The sequence below is a fragment of the Sus scrofa genome, chromosome 4 (genome assembly GCF_054392235.1).
Source record: "Sus scrofa isolate SSC_HxYL_T2T_F1_AM1 chromosome 4, Sscrofa_HxYL_maternal_Yorkshire_Landrace_v2.0, whole genome shotgun sequence".
Classification (NCBI taxonomy): domain Eukaryota; kingdom Metazoa; phylum Chordata; class Mammalia; order Artiodactyla; family Suidae; genus Sus; species Sus scrofa.
The window spans coordinates 87,807,077-87,826,576 of record NC_139386.1 but is presented as its reverse complement, the minus strand read 5'-3'; the positions used below and the strand labels follow the sequence as shown (position 1 = coordinate 87,826,576).

At 43.0% G+C, this 19,500-nt stretch overlaps 2 protein-coding genes across 11 annotated transcripts in view; one reads left to right on the top strand and one right to left on the bottom strand.

Annotated features, from left to right (window-relative positions):
• Nucleotides 1-19,500, top strand: part of RCSD1 (RCSD domain containing 1) — a 501,912-nt gene that overhangs the window by 355,657 nt on the left and 126,755 nt on the right. The window contains exons 1-2 of one of the 8 annotated variants that reach the window (XM_085020306.1): nt 11,439-13,111; nt 13,412-13,494. The exons of 4 other annotated variants lie outside the window; for them this stretch is intronic. The gene's annotated coding sequence lies outside the window, so the exon portion shown is untranslated. Of the gene's footprint in view, nt 1-11,438; nt 13,495-19,500 lie in introns of those variants that run through there. 3 more of the 8 variants (XM_085020317.1, XM_085020308.1, XM_085020307.1) reach the window with 3 other exon arrangements.
• CREG1 (cellular repressor of E1A stimulated genes 1) lies at nt 438-11,973 on the bottom strand. Of its 3 annotated transcripts, none has more exons than XM_001928982.5 (4): nt 11,596-11,973; nt 7,036-7,155; nt 5,231-5,415; nt 438-2,085 (listed from the first exon to the last, which is right to left on the bottom strand). In XM_001928982.5, exons 1-4 carry the CDS (start codon nt 11,947-11,949, stop codon nt 2,076-2,078), a joined length of 669 nt encoding a protein of 222 aa, XP_001929017.1. In that variant the 5' UTR covers nt 11,950-11,973; the 3' UTR covers nt 438-2,075. The 3 variants fall into 3 exon arrangements, with proteins under 3 accessions (XP_001929017.1, XP_001929021.1, XP_020945135.1); XM_001928986.6 differs by having other exon boundaries at nt 438-1,765; XM_021089476.2 differs by lacking the exon at nt 438-2,085 and having other exon boundaries at nt 5,227-5,415.

Genomic DNA, 19,500 nt, shown 5'->3' with positions numbered 1-19,500 from the left:
AACCTGCATCTGCACAAAAAGTGGTCTACAGTGCCCTCTGATGGTCAATCAGGGACATAATCTGAACATTCAATTAAAGGAATCTGCAACACCTTCCATGAAAAAATCGTTGACTCTCCTCTGATAATCAGATCTTACCTGAATACAAGTGTTTTTGCATGGTACTAAATGATGAAGACAAAATTCACAATAATTGGGTAGAGAAAAGTACAGATAGACGCTCTCAACCTAATTCTACCAAGTTAACATGGAAGGTCCTGAGGGAAGACCCTTGATGATGGCTGCATTCTGACATCCCCCAAATTTTAGGACACAAGGAGCTGTTTACCAATAGGAAAGAGTCCAATTATTCACATTAAGCTTTGAAACAGCCAGAAGCTGATTTTAACAGTCTGCTAAAATAAAAACACAAAAGAGTTTCAAAGTGGACAATGAAACAAAGTGTAACAAATCTGTTTAATAAATCCAACTCATTTCATTAAAATACTTTTAATTATCAATGGTTTGAATAAGAAATGTACTCTGCCAAGTTTTAAAACATACCATTTTTCTAAAAGAGAAGCTGGATTTCAGATAAGTTCATTTCATAGTCTTCAAACTCATATTCAACATCCTCCCTTTTAAGTCATTTAAGGAGTCAGTTACTTGATTCCTGACACACATCTTTATGAGAGATCTCATAGCATCTTCTGAAATATAGGTAATAAAAGTTTCTTGCTTTCTGAAGAAATATGCTTTTAAAATGTTGTGTTATTTTTCCCTCTGATGATGTAATTTTGGTAGTAACAGCATTAGAAGGCATTTGGAGATTTGAAGCAATTGAGGAAGGCTTAGGTCATTGTTGAGAGTATCATTAGTATGAAAGAAAAGCTACAGAGTGGCTGGGAGACAGATTATGGCCCTGGCTTAAGCTGGTCCATGTCTAGGTTAACTTTACTTATAAAAGAATACCAGAAACAACTTACGAAAATCCCCTCTTTTCTTCTTTCTTTTGCAATCCCATTCTGGGGCAAAAAAAAAAAAAAAAAAAAAAAAAAGTGCATGTATGTGTGTATTTTGAGTGGAGGAAATACTATACGGTGTCCACTTAGTGGGGGAAATCAAATTCAGGACGTTTTATGGACTTCCTTTGTTCTAGGAAATTATCGCTTTGGATTTGAAAAACTTTTAAGTTATTTATAAGAAAGTTTTGGTCCCATGTTGAATCAGCAACACCCAGAACTGTCAGACATAAACGGACCATGAGTAGGACACTCCAATTGTTTCATCACTGTTGGTCTGCCTGGGCAAGATTTATTCAGGGACACTGTAACTGGATCCAGACCCTTAGTACAGCCTCAGGCAGCAGCTGTTGGGGAGTGATGCCCTGTCCTTAGTACAGTGGTTTCCAGGAATTAAGAACACACATTGAATACTTTCAAGTGCCAATACGCAATCTAAATCTCCTCTGCAAGGAGCATCATTGGCAAATTATTTGGAACTGATGGCACCAACTTCTTGGATCCTAAGGAAAGATAGGTCTCTAAGAAAATTGGCTTCAAGATATGAAAAGAGTATATATCCCACTGGTTCATCTTCCAAGAAATCCAGTAACAATCCAACTCAATTCCATAAACATGCAAGCAAGGAAACAAACCAGAACATGAAAGAAAACTGGCTAATCTTCTAGGAAATTTCCATGGAGAAACACTGAGCATTTCAAGTCTGTATGAAACTTCGCAAGAAACTTCACATATGAAGTTAAATTCACCATATGCTGCTTCACCTGGAGAGGAAGAGTTATTTCATTGAACTGAGTGAACAAATCATAAAAGTTAATTCATTCTGGAGAAGGACTAGAGAAACTTCTGATCTAAAAGTTTAAGATCTTGAGTTAATTTCAGCCACTTCAATATACTAAAGAATCATCTGAGTTTGCTAAAATGCGGATTGCTGGGTTCTGGTTCAGCATTTGGCCTAGGAATCTTCATCTCAGTCAGCATCCCTTCTCTCCACGTATGATGCTGACATGCTTCAGAGGAACACTGACAGGATGAAACATTAATCAGCAGCTGTGGCTGCTGTGATCTTCTCATTCAGGAGTATCTGAAGGTTTCAAAGATAAAAACAGTTGAGACAAAGAGGTCCTGAACATTAGGGCAAAAAAGCAGTAATCAGCCAGCGCCTAGCCAGGGAGGTGACCTTAATCCATCTTCCTGTTGCAGTCCTAACCGTGGCCATCAGGAAATCCATCTCCAGATAAGGGAGAGCAGGCAAGTTTGTAATCTGTGACCTCTCATTCCCTCTATCCTTATTAGGGAACACAGGATGCCCCAGAGGCCTGCTGCTCAGACTTCAGTGAGAGGAGGCAATGGCTGATACTCATGAGAATGGCTTTCTCCAGCATGTCTGCAAATACTTCCAGTAAACATTTCAACCTTCCCCTCAATATCCAAATATGCTCATGGAGCCTCGACCCAACAGCCTAGCAAGGCAAACCATATTCAGTTAGGCTCCAAATTAGCCCTGCCAAATGACCTGGGTGTTGAAGCTTTCTCAAAAGACTCCACTGGAGTGAGACAGGTTCCAGATGCAGACGGTTGTGTGGTATTTGGAGAAATAATATCTTCCAAAACCAATCTAGGCAAACCAGGCAAGGTGGCTGCCATTTGGGGAAGCTCCAGTATGCCTGTGTAGCCCCCAGGAGTGGTTCCCCAAAAATGTGCAGGCCACTGACCCTTACAGATACTACTGTATACTCTCTCAGGCTACGAAATAGTTCTGATGGCAAACCAGGTGGGATGGGAGTGACTCTGTCCCACCTAGGCTCTGAAATGGACAGTTGTCAGAGGCACCCATTCTGGAAGGTCATCTTCAAGGAACTGCCCATTCTGAGGATTCCGGTGTCCTGTCTCAGGAGGGGCCCATACCCAGGTCTAGTCTTCTGGCCTCCTCTCAAAAGGACAGGAGAGTGCTCCCTCTTATCTCTGAGCAGCAGAAAAGGTCCTCTCATCTGTGTTAATAAAGTGGGAACCTCAAACTTTTCTATTTTACTCACTCACCATGGAGACTTATGGGAAAACCCCATTCTTATTTTGCTATTAAAGCAAGCATTGCCCTTGGGCATGTTATTTATATGAAGATAACTGTGCTTCAGAGATTGATACGTCCTGTAAAAATGAACTTTAACCTCTAAGAGCGAGCCTGTCAGCTTACTGGACATCCTCCTTGGTAATTTGTTGCCTGGCCATAATGTTGTAATTGCTACCTCTGTCTTCCTATAAAGCAAGATGGCTTTTCACGTTCAGAAGACAAACACTGGCCCAGGCCTCTTCTCCTGTGTACACAGCAGCAGAATAAACACTATGACTCTTGGATTCTTTATTCAAAGAAGTTGAGCATTTTTGTCTCAAAGGATCAGCCTGACAAGTAGCCAGTATTTATGAAACAGCTGCTCTGTACCCTACACTGTCCTAGGTCCAGTTTGGAATGAAAAACTAAAACTAAAACCTGAGCTTTTACTGTGAAGAGATTTACAATCATGGTGGGAAGTCACTAGTTCACCACAAAACTGTTGTTAAATAGAATAAGACAGGGCAAAAAAATGCTAAGAATTTAAATGCAAACCTGAGTTACAACCTACACATCTAGCTTAGCATCATCACCCCAGTCTCCACAGAGAGCAGTCAGTCTGTTACAAGAAGAAAGTGTTTACATTACACTGGAATTGGAGCGTGGCCAGATGCTAGTGAGGTAACCACCAGCATGGCAGCATGAGGTTCTGATAAGAAGCAAAGTGAGGGCTCTGGAGCTGGAATGCCGGGGTTTGAATCCCAATACCATCACTTACTGGCTGTAGACTTTAGGCAAGTTTCTTACTTTTCTTTTTTTCTCTTTTTTGTCCTTTTAGGGCCGCACCTGCAGCATATGGAAGTTCGCAGGCTGGGGGTCAATTCAGAGCTGCAGCTGCCAGCCTACACCACAGCCACAGCAATGCAGGATCTGAGCCACATCTGTGACCTACACCACAGCTCACGGCAATGCCAGATCCTCAACCGACTGAGCGAGGCCAGGGATCAAATCCGCATCCTCATGGACGCTAGTTGGGTTAACCACCGAGCCACGACAAGAACTCCACAAGTTTCTTACTTTTCTATGCATCAGTTCTCCACCTCACAGATGAAGAAAAAACATTATCTAACTCATCAGGTTGCAGTGAGAGTTCAGTGAGTTCATACACCTAAAGCCACCTGGACAGCACCCGGCCAGCAATGCTCAATAAATGCTACTGCTACTGTTATTGTCACCACTGTCCGCTAGGCCTTAAAGCTGCCAGACAGGCAAGAGTGACCCGTGTCGCCTGGGAAAAGCACCAGTCTCTTATACTCCTTCATTTGAACCCTGACCTAATTTCAAAGAATCTGATCACCCCCTTCTCTCCTATCCCTTTCCCATATTCAGGTTATACTCCTCCCCTCCAGGTGCCCCTTTCTGGGCGAGACGGACTACACATCCCCATAGGAATGGGGGCTGAGTGCATGGGGTCACATGCTCGGACTCGGATGTGGATCCTTCATGGTCCGGAAGCACCCAGGTCTGATTCTCAAGAGAAAATGTCATCGTGGAACTAGGCTCTACTCGGGGCCCCACAGGCATAGCCTTAAAACGGCGTCTGCACTTGGTGTCCTAGTCTGCAGAGAGAGTTCAGGGGGTCCGTGATGGGGAAAAAAAAACTGGGATGGAATAAACTTTTTTTTCATTAAGCTTTAACTGAAATGTATCATTTCCTTCAATGATAAATGCAGGCAATAAACCACAATGGTAAGAGCGTATCTGTGAAGGCCACCAAAAGAAATAGAGAAATCACAGACACTTTCACATCATGGTAGAGCTGCTGAAGTCTCAAAATATTCAGTTCTCACTACTCTGAAAGTACAGAAGAATATGGACTCACTGCTATATCTTATTATTTAACATGTTCATTAAAAAGCTAACATATCACTATACCACACATTTTTTATAAAATATTTTTATAAGTGTATTTCAATATAGTTGATTTCTTTTGTAATCCCATGTATTTTATGCATTTAAAAAATATTATTCTTGGTGGGGGGGGGGGTCCACAGGCCTTACCAGCTTGCCAAAGAGATGCATGGTACATAAAATGGTTAAGATCCCCTTGCTTTAGAAGGTTAAGAAGCAGTGATAGGGGCTGTGATATTAGAAGGATGAAAGATGTAGAAATACTTACTGAAATGTGGCATTATAATATTCTTCAGGTGTCACTATTTTTGGTCCACCAAAGTAGTCTAGGACCCAGATGTTCGTGATATTCAACTTAGCGAAGAACCAATTATGACTGGATGGCCAGGTTTTCATCTCAGGGTGTCGAATGAATAATGAATTCTTTGCAACATCCATTTCTGCTTCACTCACCTAAAAGACATATGTAAAATAAACCTACTCATAGCAGTAACATTTTGTTTCCTCAGCTGTTAAGAATAGGTGATTCTATGGGAGTTCCTGTGGTTGGGAAGCGGAAACAAATCTGACTAGGAACCATGAGGTTTCGGGTTCGATCCCTGGCCTTGCTCAGTGAGTTAGGGATCCAGTGTTGCCGTGAGCCATGGTGTAGGTCGCAGATGCAGCTCAGATCTAGTGTTGCTGTGGCTGTGGTCTAAGCTGGCATCTACAGCTCTGATTAGAGCCCTAGCCTGGGATCCTCCATATGCCACAGGTGCAGCCCTAAAAAGACAAAAAAAAAAAAAAAGAATATGTGATTCTAGCATTCTACTAATCTTATAATTGACAAATTCATTTTAGGTGTACAACATAATGATTTGATATGTTCATACACTGCAAAATGATCACAAGTTTAGTTACATCCATCACCATGCATACATTTTTTTTCTTCCTGTAGTGAGAACTTAAGTGAGAACTACTATAAATTCTGATCTTAAGGAATCAGGAGAAAGTAAAAGAAGCTTGAAGAAATGCAGAGAACAATGAAGATTTCATATGTTGGTGATAATATATACTATAATGAAGTGGACGACCATTAAGAGTACCAATTTTCATTGCTGAATAGTAATTTTGAGCTATCAGAGTAATTGGCACAGAGTACTATAGTAAAATGTTATGGATGGTTACACTTTGTAACATTAGCACTCTTAACCCATAATATGCACATGTTAAACAGGGAGAGGGGTTTAACAACACAAAGGATAGAAGTCTGTAGAAATTCAATGGAACTCAAAAATATCTGCTGCCCCTCCCCCTTTCTCCTGCCCAGGAGGGACACTCAACTCCAGATACGCATCCACAAAGAATTTTGAGACCAAAAATAAAACTTATCTGAGGTATTCATGATTCACAAGGTCAAGTCGCAGCTGCTGACTCAGCAATCAGATCAGTTCTCATTAACACCTCATCCTTTACCCTTCCCCTGATTCAATTTAACCTCCCCTCACTAGCACTCACTCCAAACTGTCTAAATTCACTTCTAGTATTTAATGGATACGCCCCCAACCCTTTTTTTCTTTTCTGCATGTGGAAGTTCCCAGGCCAGGGATTGAACCCACACCACAGCAGCGACCCAGCCACTGCAGTGACACTGGATCCTTAACCCATTGTGCCACAAAAAGAATTCCTGGATACTCCCCTTTTAACCTACTTAGAACATGCTCTGCTCTAAGCCACTGTTAAAATATGGAGTCAGGGAACACAAGCATGGGTAACATTGTACAGTGTACACCGCGGGTAGAAATACCAATTTTGGTTGAGTGGATGTTCCTAATATAGGGGCTTAATAAGCTATTACATCTCTTTGGCTTCGAAAAAATAGTTCAGTTCTCTCATAAATATCTTACTGAACACCTATATGAAAGCAACTGATTAAAATTTTTGGTTTTCATGATTTACATATTAGAATATATTCTAATTACAGATCTCAATCACAAATCAATTTTATTTTACTCTCAAAATATCCCTTCCTTCACTGCTAACAAGACAGTGCTTTCTAAAACCATTGTCTGTTCTTGTAGGGTAACTATTTACCTTGATAACAGTTCCTGATAGTATAGTGTGAGCACAGAGGGGACTTTGAGGATCAAATCCATATTTCCTGCAGAAACTAGTCTCTGCCAAAGACATGGTCAGCGTAGCATATGGATTATCCTGTAGAGAGAAAATGAAGACCCTCTCATGTGAAATATTGTCTCCGGATAGGTAATAAATCTCACAAGTTGCATACACACTGTCCCCAGACTTTGACTGTTCTTCCATAAAATGATGAGTTGGAAAATACCACTTTCCACTTGGGAAAATTACTACTTGGATAGAGACTGATCTTGACCCTCTCCAAAGAAAAAGGTGCGTGGGGAGTTCCCGTCATGATGCATTGTAAATGAATCTGACTAGGAACCATGAGGTTGCAGGTTCAATCCCTGGCCTCACTCAGTGGGTTAAGGATCTGCCGTTGCTGTGACCTGCGGTGTAGGCCACAAACTCAGCTCAGATCCTGAGTTGCTGTGGCCAGCAGCTATAGCTCCAATTAGATGCCTAGCCTGGGAACCTCCATACAACTCAGGTGTGGCCCTCCCCCTCCCCCCCCCCGCCCAAAAAAAAAAAAAAAAAAAAAAAGGGTGTGGAGAGTTGTTTCATATTGTAAATTAACTGACTCGGTAATTATTGTTTTGGTCTTTTTAGGGCCACACCAATGACATATTGACGTTCCCAGGCTAGGGGCTGAATCAGAGCCACAGCTGCCAGCCTACACCACAGCCATAGCAACTCAGGATCCGAGCCTCATCTGTGACCCACACTACAGCTCATGGAACCTGCGGATCCTTAACCCACTGAGGGAGGTGAGGGATCAAACCTTTGTCCTCATGGACACTAGGTGAGTTCGTTAAACACTGAGCCATGTTGTGAATTCCTCCAAGAATTATTTTAACACTTTTTTTTGGAGTTCCCGTCGTGGCTCAGTAGTTAACGAATCCGACTAGGAACCATGAGGTTGCGGGCTCTATTCCTGGCCTTGCTCAGTGGGTTAAGGATCCAGCATTGCCATGAGCTGTGGTGTAGGTCGTAGACATGGCTCGGATCCCACGTTGTTGTGGTTCTGGCATAGGCTGGCGGCTATAGCTCCGATTAGACCCCTAGCCTGGGAACCTCCATATGCCACGCGAAGCCCTAGAAAAGGCAAAAAAATAAAAATAAAAAATAAAAAAAACTTTTTTTCTTAAATTCTTAATTTGTCCCATATTCACCAGAGGAATTATAATTACCCTACCATGCAAACACAAAGTTCATCTTCATTCTTCACTGCAAGATCTAAAGGATTAGACTAATATGAAACTAGTGTATAAAAATACTACGGTGGTTTAACTAGCTAAGCAAGAAAGTAGCTGATGGAGTTCCCTTCACAGTTCATCAGTTAAGGACCCCGACTAGGATCCATGAGGACTTGGGTTATATCTCTGGCCTCGCTCAGTGGGTTAAGGATCTGGCATTGCTGTGAGCTGTGGTGTTAAGTCACAGATGTGGCTCGGATCCCGAATTGCTATGGCTATGGCATAACCATAGGCTGGCAGTTGTAGCTCCAATTCGACCCCTAGCCTGGGAACTTCCATATGCCCCAGGTGCAACCCTAAAAAGCAAAAAAAAAAAAAAAGAAAAAAAAAAAGAAAGAAAGAAAGAAAAAGTAGCTGAATCATGCTTCTTAGTTATCTTACACTAGCAGAAACTGTCATGTGATTTCAAAACTGGAGAAGTTGCTCATTCCTGCTCTAACAACAGAATTCTAAAATTAAAAATGTAATGCAAGCAAAATTCCTAATTCTTTCTTAAACAGAAATCAGCATCATAAAAGGCGTTGTCGACAGATTACAGTAAAATTCACACACTGCATTTAGTGTTTTAAACCCCAAGTGTTAAAAAAAAAAAATCCTGAGTGTCCTGCATGGGGAATTTTGCCATCTCATAGTGACTCATCAAAACAATGAATCATAAACAGACGTCTTTGGGATCATTAGGCCAAATATTTGCTGTTGACAAACTGTTAGGCGAGGCATCATAGGAGACTAAAAATAGAGGAGAGGGAGACTCAGACTTGGTCTTTCCTCCACTATGAGTTTATAATCTGATTGAAAATCAGATATAAACAAAACTTTAAAAATGCAAAACAAAGACGCAGAAGAAGTCAAAAGGCAGCACAAAACGAATTGCCAAGTGAATGGTACAGTTAAGTGTATTTGAAGGTCAGTGTAAGGAGATGTCAGCACAGCCTGGAGCGATATGGAATCTCTAGAGAGCCTTATAAGATATTCAAAATCAGCACAGAAGTGGGAAGACACATTAAAGATAAAGGGAATAGTAATTGCAAAAACACAGCACTGTGTAAGACATGATTATGTGTAGTGAAAACCTAATTTGCTTGAAAGAAAGGCTTTCTGAGAGGAGGAGGTTGGGGACAAAGTGTGGAGGGGATGGAAGTAGTGCAGGTGGTTCAACTCCAAGCTAAGGAGTCAAAATTGTATTTTGTAGGCTGGCATCTGTCAGTGCTTTCCAAGAACCACTTGCCTGAAAAAAAAAAAAAAAAAAAAAAAAAGTCCTGATTTCTGGGCTCCATTCCCAGCCCAGGCATCTGTACTTTTAATAAACATCCAGGTGAATTTTATGCAGCTCTAGGCAGCCAGAAGTTGTCAAAGTTTTCTGGGGAGTTGTCTCATGGTTCAGCTGATTAAGGACCCAGCGTTGTCACTGCTATGGCACGGGTTTGATCCCTGGCCTGGGAACTTCTGCTTGCCATGGGCACAGCCAATAAATAAATAAATAAATAAATGTTTCTGGGCAGAAAGCAATGCTGAGTGGTATCTTGTTCCTGTAAATCTGGTGGGTAGGGTGGACAGGAGTAGACAGGAAGAAGACAGAGGTCAGAAACCAACTTTGACTGGCTAATTGACAGAATCAAACTCAGACTAATTCTGATGTGGCTATGCCTTTTCACTGCCATCATGGACCTGAAATCCTGGGTAAGTTCCTCACCACTGTCTTTTCTAGAGATGTCAAAGGCCTGGGCTCAAGTTCTACCTGACAGTAACTAGTCAGACTAGGTAGAAGTTGAGTCTCTGCCCCTCTGAGTTTGAGTTTCCTCATTCTTAAAATGAGAATATCAGCAAAAGTTTAAATGTAATAATGTAGAACAGTGGTTCTCATTCCCCTCCCCCTCAACATTAGAAGCATCAGGGAGGGATTTGGGGGGTGTTTTTTTAATATATGTGTTTTTAGTAAAATGCCTTGGCATTGCATTTTTTGTTAAGACTTCCCAGGTGACTATTTGCAGCTAAGGTTGAACATCATTGATGGGAGTGGAATGAACTTGCTCTGAGCAAATGCCTAAGGGAGTGGAGCAAGCCAGGAATAAGAAAATGGTGAACAAGGATGTTATGTGCCTTGGCTGCTTCTGGTTTTGCTCAGAGATTGCAGGCCCCCAGTGTCACAGATCTTACCATTTTTTCAAGAAATTAGACAGACTTTTAATTGCACTCTCCATTTTTGAATGGTGGTAACTAATTCAGAGTTATTAAAAACAAAACAGAGCTCTGCATGGGCCAAAGAAAACCAGCCTGTGGGACATATTCATCTCATGGGCCACCAGTCTGAGACTTGTGTTTTGAAGGCCGACAGAGCTGGGGTGAAACTGGAGTGTGGCCACTGGCTTTGGGCAAGTTACATAACCTAAAATTCAAGTTCTTCATCTGCAGCATGGGGATGGTAATACCCACTTCAAAGCGTTATTAAAGGAGACGATGAATGGAAGATGAATGAAAAGGTCAGCCTGGAACAAGGTTATATCAAACCTTATATTAAATATAAGGTTTCTTTCATCTTATCATTATCAACAGTGTTAACCTCTGGAGTTCTCATTGTGGCTCAGCAGTAACCAACCCAACCAGTATCCATGAAGACGTGGGTTCAATCCCTGGCCCCACTCAATGGGTTAAGGATCCGGGTTGCAGTGAGCTGTGGTGTAGGTCACAGATGCAGCTTGGATCTGGTGTTGCTGTGGTGTAGACTGGCAGCTGCAGACCCCTAGCCTGGGAACCTCCATATGCCGCGGGTGCACCCCTAAAAAGACCAAAAAAAAAAAAAAAAGACTGCAATAATCATACACAATGTTGTATTTACTTCTTGCTGCTGAAGGGAAAATTCTTAATTCAAAGGAGGGATAAGAAAGAGAAATCCCAAAGCCAGTTATACTAAGTGCTAAACTACCCAAAAGTCTCCACACCCTGTAAAACTTTTAATAAGAGTTCAGTGAGACACCGTAACCCAAAACGACCCCAGGTGAGAAGTCCTCCAGGTGCTGGTAGAGAATTCACTAGAAGTGCATTGCGCAGTGGCGAGGGCGTGTGTGAAATTCCTGATATTTAGCTGCCCAGCAATAGAAAAGCTGCAATGCTCGCCTAGCCAGCTCGGGAAAGAAGAGGTAGGTTTGGCCTACGTTCAAATTCTTATCTCTACGAGGCCGGCTCTCCTTCCTCAACAGAATTTAAGCGACAGTCAAAAGGCTCGCGCTTCGGCCCGCGGTGCCACACGGCCCCTCCCGCTCACCTGCAAGTTGCCTACTGATTGCTGCAACGGGCTAAGATAGAAGTACAGGACGCCGGTGCCCTTGCCTGGGGGGCCGTCGCTGAGAGATAAGACGTCGGCAAAGGGCCTGCCCCGCACCCCCTCCTGCGTGGAGATGGTGGCCAGCGCGCCCCAGTCGCAGAGGTTCGTCACGAAGCGGGCCACAAGCGCCGCATTCTCGCGGGGCGGGAGCGGCGGCAGCAGCCCGGTGGCGTCCCAGTGCCCGTGGCCCTGGCCGCTTCGGCCCCGCGCTGGTGTCACCAACAAGGCCACCAGCGCGGGAGCCAGCAGGAAGGCGAGCACGGCGCGCGCAGACCCGCGGGCACGACCATCCATGTCCGCGACTCCAGCAAAAGTTCCGCGTCCGGGGCCTACCGGGTCCCAAGACTAGGCGTGCGCGCCCGGGCCCCGCCCATCGCGGGGCAAACCGATCCTGCCCCTTCCGAAGAGGACCAATGGGAGTACGGGGGTGATGGGCGGAGAGGGCGTGTCCCTCGGCCCGCCCCCGCAACGTGCTGCGAGGAAGCTGTTTACCCACCTTCCTGCAGCTCCGCCCCGCCGCTCTGACAGGATTGCGAAATCTTCCTAAAGGGGGTGGTCGTTTTGGACCGAGGAAAAGCAGAGGCTTAGAGAAATTAAGCAGCTTGCCTAAGTCATATTCCTAGGAAAGGACCAGTCTCTTCACACACACCCCCTTCCTTTAATACCTTTGGATTTGGCTACCTGGCATCTGAGAGGAAATGCTGTGTTTTCTTCACATGCTCCTCTTGTCTGTTTACTTCACTGTCTGGTTACTCCACTATAAAGAGTAAAGACCAAAGAGCAGCAAGGGTCCCAGGGGGAAAACAGAAGCCCCAAAGTTTAACACCTCAATAACTTATTACTCCTGGCCCGGGAGTCCCTCAGAGATACCAGGGGATTGTCAGGATTCCATGCACGTATTTGAACTCATTGAAACCAGTTGTGGACCGTGGTTATAAGGCTCGGGGACTGTGGTTTCACAGATGTCTTGCTTTTGCTCATCCCTCACCTCATGTACGTGGCGTTTCCCTTTGCTCCTCCTAAGAAAGTCTCTTCCGTTTTTCCAGGGGTGCCTCCTCTTTCTGATACTCTGGCAATTGGCAAGTAGGCTCATACCACCTGATGTGCCCGCCTTATAATTATAAGCTTTAATCACACCTCCTCATAGCGAATCCTCATTATTTTGACCTGGCCTCACGCCCCTACTTTAATCATTGTTATAAAGGCCAGTGTGGTGGTGCTGGGGCAGGAGGTTGTCAGTTTCTAAACCTGGCTCTGGTATAAGCAGCCTTCAGAGGCTGAGGTGTTCAACAAAGGTGAAGTAACTTGGGGCCCCGGACCAGTCACCTGAGCAGGCAGGTGTGGGCCACAGGTGTGTGAACTGAAGCCCCGCCTCCATTTCCGGTCTCCAACTCGGCTTCCCCACATTGAGCCTGGAAGGTTCTCAGGCTACTCAGCCAGAACTTGGGTACATGGAGTTCCCGTCGTGGCGCAGTGGTTAACGAATCCGACTAGGAACCATGAGGTTGCGGGTTCGGTCCCTGCCCTTGCTCAGTGGGTTAACGATCCGGCGTTGCCATGAGCTGTGGTGTAGGTTGCAGACGCGGCTCGGATCCCGAGTTGCTGTGGCTCTGGTGTAGGCCGGAGGCTACAGCTCCGATTTGACCCCTAGCCTGGGAACCTCCATATGCCGCGGGAGCGGCCCAAGAAATAGCAACAACAACAAAAAAGACAAAAGACAAAAAAAAAAAAAAGAAAGAAAAGAACTTGGGTACAGAAAGGACACCATTTACTCTGAGGAGGAACCTGCAGTGCCTTCTGGTGGCCAAAGGATGTTACACACACCACTTGCATATTCAGGTAAGTCAAAGTTGGCTTCCTTTTTTTTTCTTTCCAGTTTAACTGAGATGTAATTGACATAAAGCACTGCATAAGTTTAAGGTGTACAGCATAATGATTTAACTGCCATACATCATGAAATAATTATTACAAAAAGTTTACTGAGCCTCCATGTCTCATAGATACTAAATTTTGATTTCCTTTTCAACAACTGAATTTGGGAGAGCGTCAGCTAGATGGAAAACTAAGTGGGAAAGACTTAGGAGAAAAATCAGGTTTCTCATTTTCAAAATGAATGTTTAATACAAATAGCTTGTGTGCGTGCCAGTTACAAATATTTCATCCTTAATCTTTTAAGGAAAGGAGTTTCAAATTTAGTGTTCTAATCTCAGCTCTGCCATTATTAAGTCGTGTGATGGTGGTTCATCTTACCTTTTTTGGGCCCCTGTTTTCAATTCTGATACCTCTTCTGGCTCTATATTCTATTTTTCTGTTAATATGCAAAATAGGAGCCTTTTGTAAGTTTCAGAATGATTTTTTTTCCAAGAGGACTAACAAAAATCTTTTTTGTTTATTGCTATACCCTATTGCTGATGTATAAGCCCTGTTATAGCCCCAGTACAAAACAAGTGCCTAAAACTTGATCTCACGATCAGAGCATGAGAATGAGGTCTACAAACCCTCCAGTTTGAAGTACCTCCCCTTAGTGTCTGTCTCTGCACTGGCTGTTTTTTCTGCCCCAAATGCTCCTCACTCACATATATGCATGGCTACCTCACTCACATACAGATCTCTACTCAGATGTCACTTCCTTTTTTTTTTTTTTTTTTTACTTTTTAGCCATATCAAGATTCCCAGGCTAGGGGTTGAATCAGAGCTGCAGCTGCCAGGCCTACACCACAGCCACAGCAACGTGGGATCCAAGCCATGTCTGTGACATACACCACAGCTCATGGCAACACCAGATCCTTAACCCACTGAGCAAGGCCAAGGATTGAACCCTCATCCTCATGGATACTAGTCGGGTTCTTTAACCGCTGAGCCACGATGGGAACTCCAGATGTCATTTTTGTGTGTGTGTCTTTTTGCCATTTCTGGGGCCGTTCTCACGGCATATGGAGGTTCCCAGGCTAGGGGTCAAATCGGAGCTGTAGCTACCAGCCTATGCCAGAGCCACAACAACGCTGGATCTGAGCCACGTCTGCAACCTACACCACAGCTCACGGCAATGCCAGATCCTTAACCCACTGAGCAAGGCCAGGGATCGAACCTGCAACCTCATGGTTCCTAGTCAGATTCGTTAACCACTGCGCCACAACGGGAACTTCTCCAGATGTTACTTCTTAAAGTAAAAATTAAATCTTAAAGTAAAAATTGAAAACTTCTTAAAGGTGCCTCTTTACCACTCTTTCTAGGGGGCCTTCCTCAGTTACGCTCCATTGGACAACCTGTTTGTTTCATTCATAGTGTAGTAGTTCAGGATGAGTTGCCCCAAAATGTGCCACTTTGGCATGTGGGTTTTTTTGGGGGAAAGACTTCTGTTTATTCATGAGGTATTTTCTTCCTGATAAACAATGTTGGTGCCTTTTTGGTCTATTCAAGAAGCTCTGATATGATTGCATCATCCGATCTAAAATTTTAAAAATGCCTTTTGACTGTACATCTATTGAACAGCATGAGATAACTCAAAAGAGTTACAATGCCAAGACTCATTTGCAGTGATGACCGTCATTACTTTTTAGAGCTTTTGTTGATAAGATGAAGCTATCATTCTTTTTGAGAGAAAATAAGTGCCCTCTGAATATTCTGTAGGACCTCCTGTTTCTGTCCTATTTCTTACCCCATCCCCTGCAGTGGCAACAGCTGTATTGAAATTTGGTGCCCGGGATTTCAGTTGCTCTAAGTATGTGGATTATTTTGAGCTGAAAACAATCAAGGCCCAAAATACTCAGGATGCACTCTTGACCTTCCCCCTAATTGCCTAAAAGTATTAGAGGACTGTTCCAGGAAGGGAACTATTAACCACAGATAACTATAGTATAACATGAAATAGGTGTTGTGCACAGAGAGGAACTGTCAACCAAAAAGTAACACAGGAGGCTGCAAATAAGAAGAGTTCATTTGGAGTCAAAAGACTTGCAATTCAGGGAGTTCTCTTCGAGGCTCAGTGGTTAACAAGACTGACTAGTATCTATGAGGACATGGGTTCGATCTCCAGACTTGCTCAGTGGCTTAAGGATCTGATGTTGCCCTAAGCTGTGGTGTAGGTTGAAGACATGGCTCAGATCTGGCATTGCTGTGGCTGTGGTGTAGGCCGGCGGCTAGAGCTCTGATTTGACCCCTAGCCTGGGAACTTCCATATGCCACAGGTTCAGCCCTAAAAAGCAAAAGGAAGAAAAAAAAAAAAAAGAATCGTGATTGACTCTGACATGTCAGAAATATCTGTCTTATCTTAAAAAAAAAAAAAAAAAAAAAAAGGATACAAATGAACTTATTGCAGAACAGAAACAGGGTCACAGACTTTGAAAAACTTATATCTACCAAAGGGGACAGGTGTCTAGGAGAGAGTGTTGCCAAAATTCAGCCCATTGCCAAATAGAAACGTGAAGACAGAATTTTAGGTGAAGGAGAAAAAGATAGCTTTATTGCTATGCCAGGCAAAGGGAGCCACAGTAGGTTTGTGTGCCTAGAAGCCCCACAGGGCACTAGCTCAGCTGCAAGAGGGGTGGACTGGAGTTTGGGATGGAAATGTTCTAAAATTAGTTTGTGATGATGGTTGTAACGACTGTACATATAAAATTCATTGAATTTTTTAAAAAAGAAAATATTTGTCCTTAAGGAACCACAAGTTGTTTTAGGGTAGGGGTCCAGTTAGCACCTTGAGTTTCTGGCAGATGTTTTGGATAACTTCATCAGGTCAAAGGTCAGATTCCATCCAGGCTGAGAGGTGCATAAGTCACACTTGCTTAGTAACCTCTGGCTCCATTTTAGAGAGCTCTCTTAGCAATACCAAATCCATTTTGATTTTGCTTTTTTTTTTTTTGTAGGGCCACACCTGCAGCATATGGAGGTTCCCAGGCTAGGGGTTGAATCAGAGCTAAAGCCGTCGGCCTACACCACAGCCACGGCAACTCAGGATCTGAGATCTGTCTGCAACCTACACGTTAGCTCACGGCAATGCTGGATCCTTAACCCAGTGACAAAGGCCAGGGATCAAACCTGCATCCTCATGGATCCTAGTTGGGTTCATTAACTGCTGAGCTACGACAGGAACTCCACAGTATACATGTTTCAAATAGTAGCTTGCTTAGTGATGTGACGAGAGCTATCTTTAGAGTCACTTAAGCGTGACCTCATTAAAAAGGTGAAAATATTAGCTCCTACATCATTGGATTTTCATGGAGATTAAATGAGATAATATTTTAAAATACCCGGCATAGCGTCTGGGACAAAGGAGATGCTCAGTAGTTTCTAGTTATTATCTTAGTGAGTCTTAGCTTTTGTTCCATTCTTTCTGTCCCTACTTTTTACTCTGCAGCTCTGTAGATTGCTTCATATAATCTCTTTTTGAGATTGAAAGCTTTCAACTGTGGCCTCTGTTTTAAAAAAAATACCTTCTGAAAAAAATAACTTTACAAAATGTCTGAGAATTCCTCAAGCAACTACTAAGTTTCATAGCCCACCACTACTTTCAGGGAGGAAAAAGCCCACACATACTATTTTTCATTAATCAGATGTCCTTCCCTTCATACTTCCTGTCATCCACCCTCACTTTAATCAAATGTTCCCAGACATTAAAAAGTAGTAATAGGAGTTTCCGTCGTGGCGCAATGGAAAAGAATCTGACTAGGAACCTTGAGGTTTCAGGTTCGATCCCTGGCCTCACTTGGTGGGTTAAGGATCGGGTGTTGCTGTGAGCTATGGTGTAGGTTGCAGACGTGGCTTGGATCTGACACACAGCTACAGCTGTGGTGTAGGCCAGCAGCTGTAGCTCTGACTGGACCCCTAGCCTGGGAACCTCCATATGCCACACGTGCAGCCCTAAAAAGACAAAAAAAAAAAAAGTAGTAATACAGGAGTTCCTGTCATGGCTCAAGGGGTTAAGAACCCAACTAGTTATCTGTGAGGATGTGGGTTTGATCCCTGGCCTTGTTCAGGGGATTAAGGATCCAGCGTTGCTGTGAGCTGCAGTGTAGGTCATAGATGAGGCTTGGATCTGGTGTTGCTATGGGTGTGCTATAGGCCAGAAGCTGTGTCTCTGACTCAACCCCTGGCCTGGGAACTGCCATATGCCTCAGATGCGGCCCTAAAAAAAAAAAAGGTAATAATACAAACCTACCCTTTTGCTGACTACTTTAAGTTTTGTATTTTATTCTTTCATGCACACTTATATTTGACTAAAAATGGTTTTCCAGATGTTTGGGGAATAATTCTTTTTTTTCCACTTTTTATCGAAGTATAGTTGATTTACAGTGTGTGCCAATTTCTGCTGTACAGAAAAGTAACTCAGTCACTTTTTTTGGCATTCTTTCTTTTATATTATTTTCCATCATGGGCAATCCTGGGAGATTGGATATATAGTTCCTTGCACTGTACAATAGGACCTTATTGTCTATCCATTCTAAATGTAACAGTTTGTATCTACTAACCCCAAACTCCCAGTCCATCCTATTCCCTTCCCTGACCCTTGGCAACCACAAGTCTATTCTCTACATCCATGAGTCTGTTTTGTAGATAGGTTTATTTGTGCCATATTTTAGATGCCCCATATCAATTATCTCATATGATATTTGTCCTCTCTCTGACTTACTTCACTTAGTATGATAATCTCTAGCTGCATGCCTGCAAATGGCATTATTTTGTTCCTTTTTATGCTGAATAGTATTCCATTGTATATATTTACCACATCTTCTTAATCCATTCATCTGTCGATGAACATTTGGATTATTTCTGTGTCTTGGCTGTTGTGAATAGAGCTGCAATAAACATAGAGGTGCATGTATCTTTTCGAATTATAGTTCTGTCTGGGCTTGTGCCCAATAGTGGAATTGCTGAGTCGTATGGTAGTTCTCTATTTACTTTTCTGAGGAACCTCCATACTGTTTTCCATAGTGGTCGTACTAACTTACACTCCCACCAACAGTGTAGGAGGGTTTGGAGACAATTTTATTTTTTTTTTAATTTTCCCACTGTACAGCAAGGGGGTCAGGTTATCCTTACATGTATACATTACAATTACATTTTTCCCCCAGCCTTTCTTCTGTTGCAACATGAGTATCTAGACAAAGTTCTCAATGCTATTCAGCAGGATCTCCTTGTAAATCTATTCTAAGTTGTGTCTGATAAACCCAAGCTCCCGATCCCTCCCACTCCCTCCCCCTCCCATCAGGCAGCCACAAGTCTCTTCTCCAAGTCCATGATTTTCTTTTCTGAGGAGATGTTCATTTGTGCTGGATATTAGATTCCAGTTATAAGTGATATCATATGGTATTTGTCTTTGTCTTTCTGGCTCATTTCACTCAGTATGAGATTCTCTAGCTCCATCCATGTTGCTGCAAATGGCATTATGTCATTCTTTTTTATGGCTGAATAGTATTCCATTGTGTATAGATACCACATCTTCCAAATCCAATCATCTGTCGATGGACATTTGGATTGTTTCCATGTCCTGGCTATTGTGAATAGTGCTGCAATGAACATGCGGGTGCACGTGTCTCTTTTAAGTAGAGTTTTGTCCGGATAGATGCCCAAGAGTGGGATTGCGGGGTCATATGGAAGTTCTATGTATAGATTTCTAAGGTATCTCCAAACTGTTCTCCATAGTGGCTGTACCAGTTTACATTCCCACCAACAGTGCAGGAGGGTTCCCTTTTCTCCACACCCCCTGGAGACAATTTTTGACTCCTGTCAATCTATAGGACATGTTTTCCACCTGCCTAGATAGTGCTTGGTAAATAAAAAACATATTAACACATACCTTTGAATTAACTTTTTAATCAAAAACACAACTAAGCTTTAGAAGAATAT

What these genes read in the sequence shown, in the direction of transcription:
- CREG1 (XM_001928982.5), bottom strand. Translation starts at nt 11,949, where the DNA reads ATGGATGGTCGTGCCCGCGGGTCTGCGCGCGCCGTGCTCGCCTTCCTG. An exon ending in AATCAGTAGGCAACTTGCAG is followed by an intron (nt 7,156 to 11,595) that starts GTGAGCGGGAGG and finishes TTCTCTCTACAG; the next exon opens with GATAATCCATATGCTACGCT. An exon ending in TATCAGGAACTGTTATCAAG is followed by an intron (nt 5,416 to 7,035) that starts GTAAATAGTTAC and finishes TATGTCTTTTAG; the next exon opens with GTGAGTGAAGCAGAAATGGA.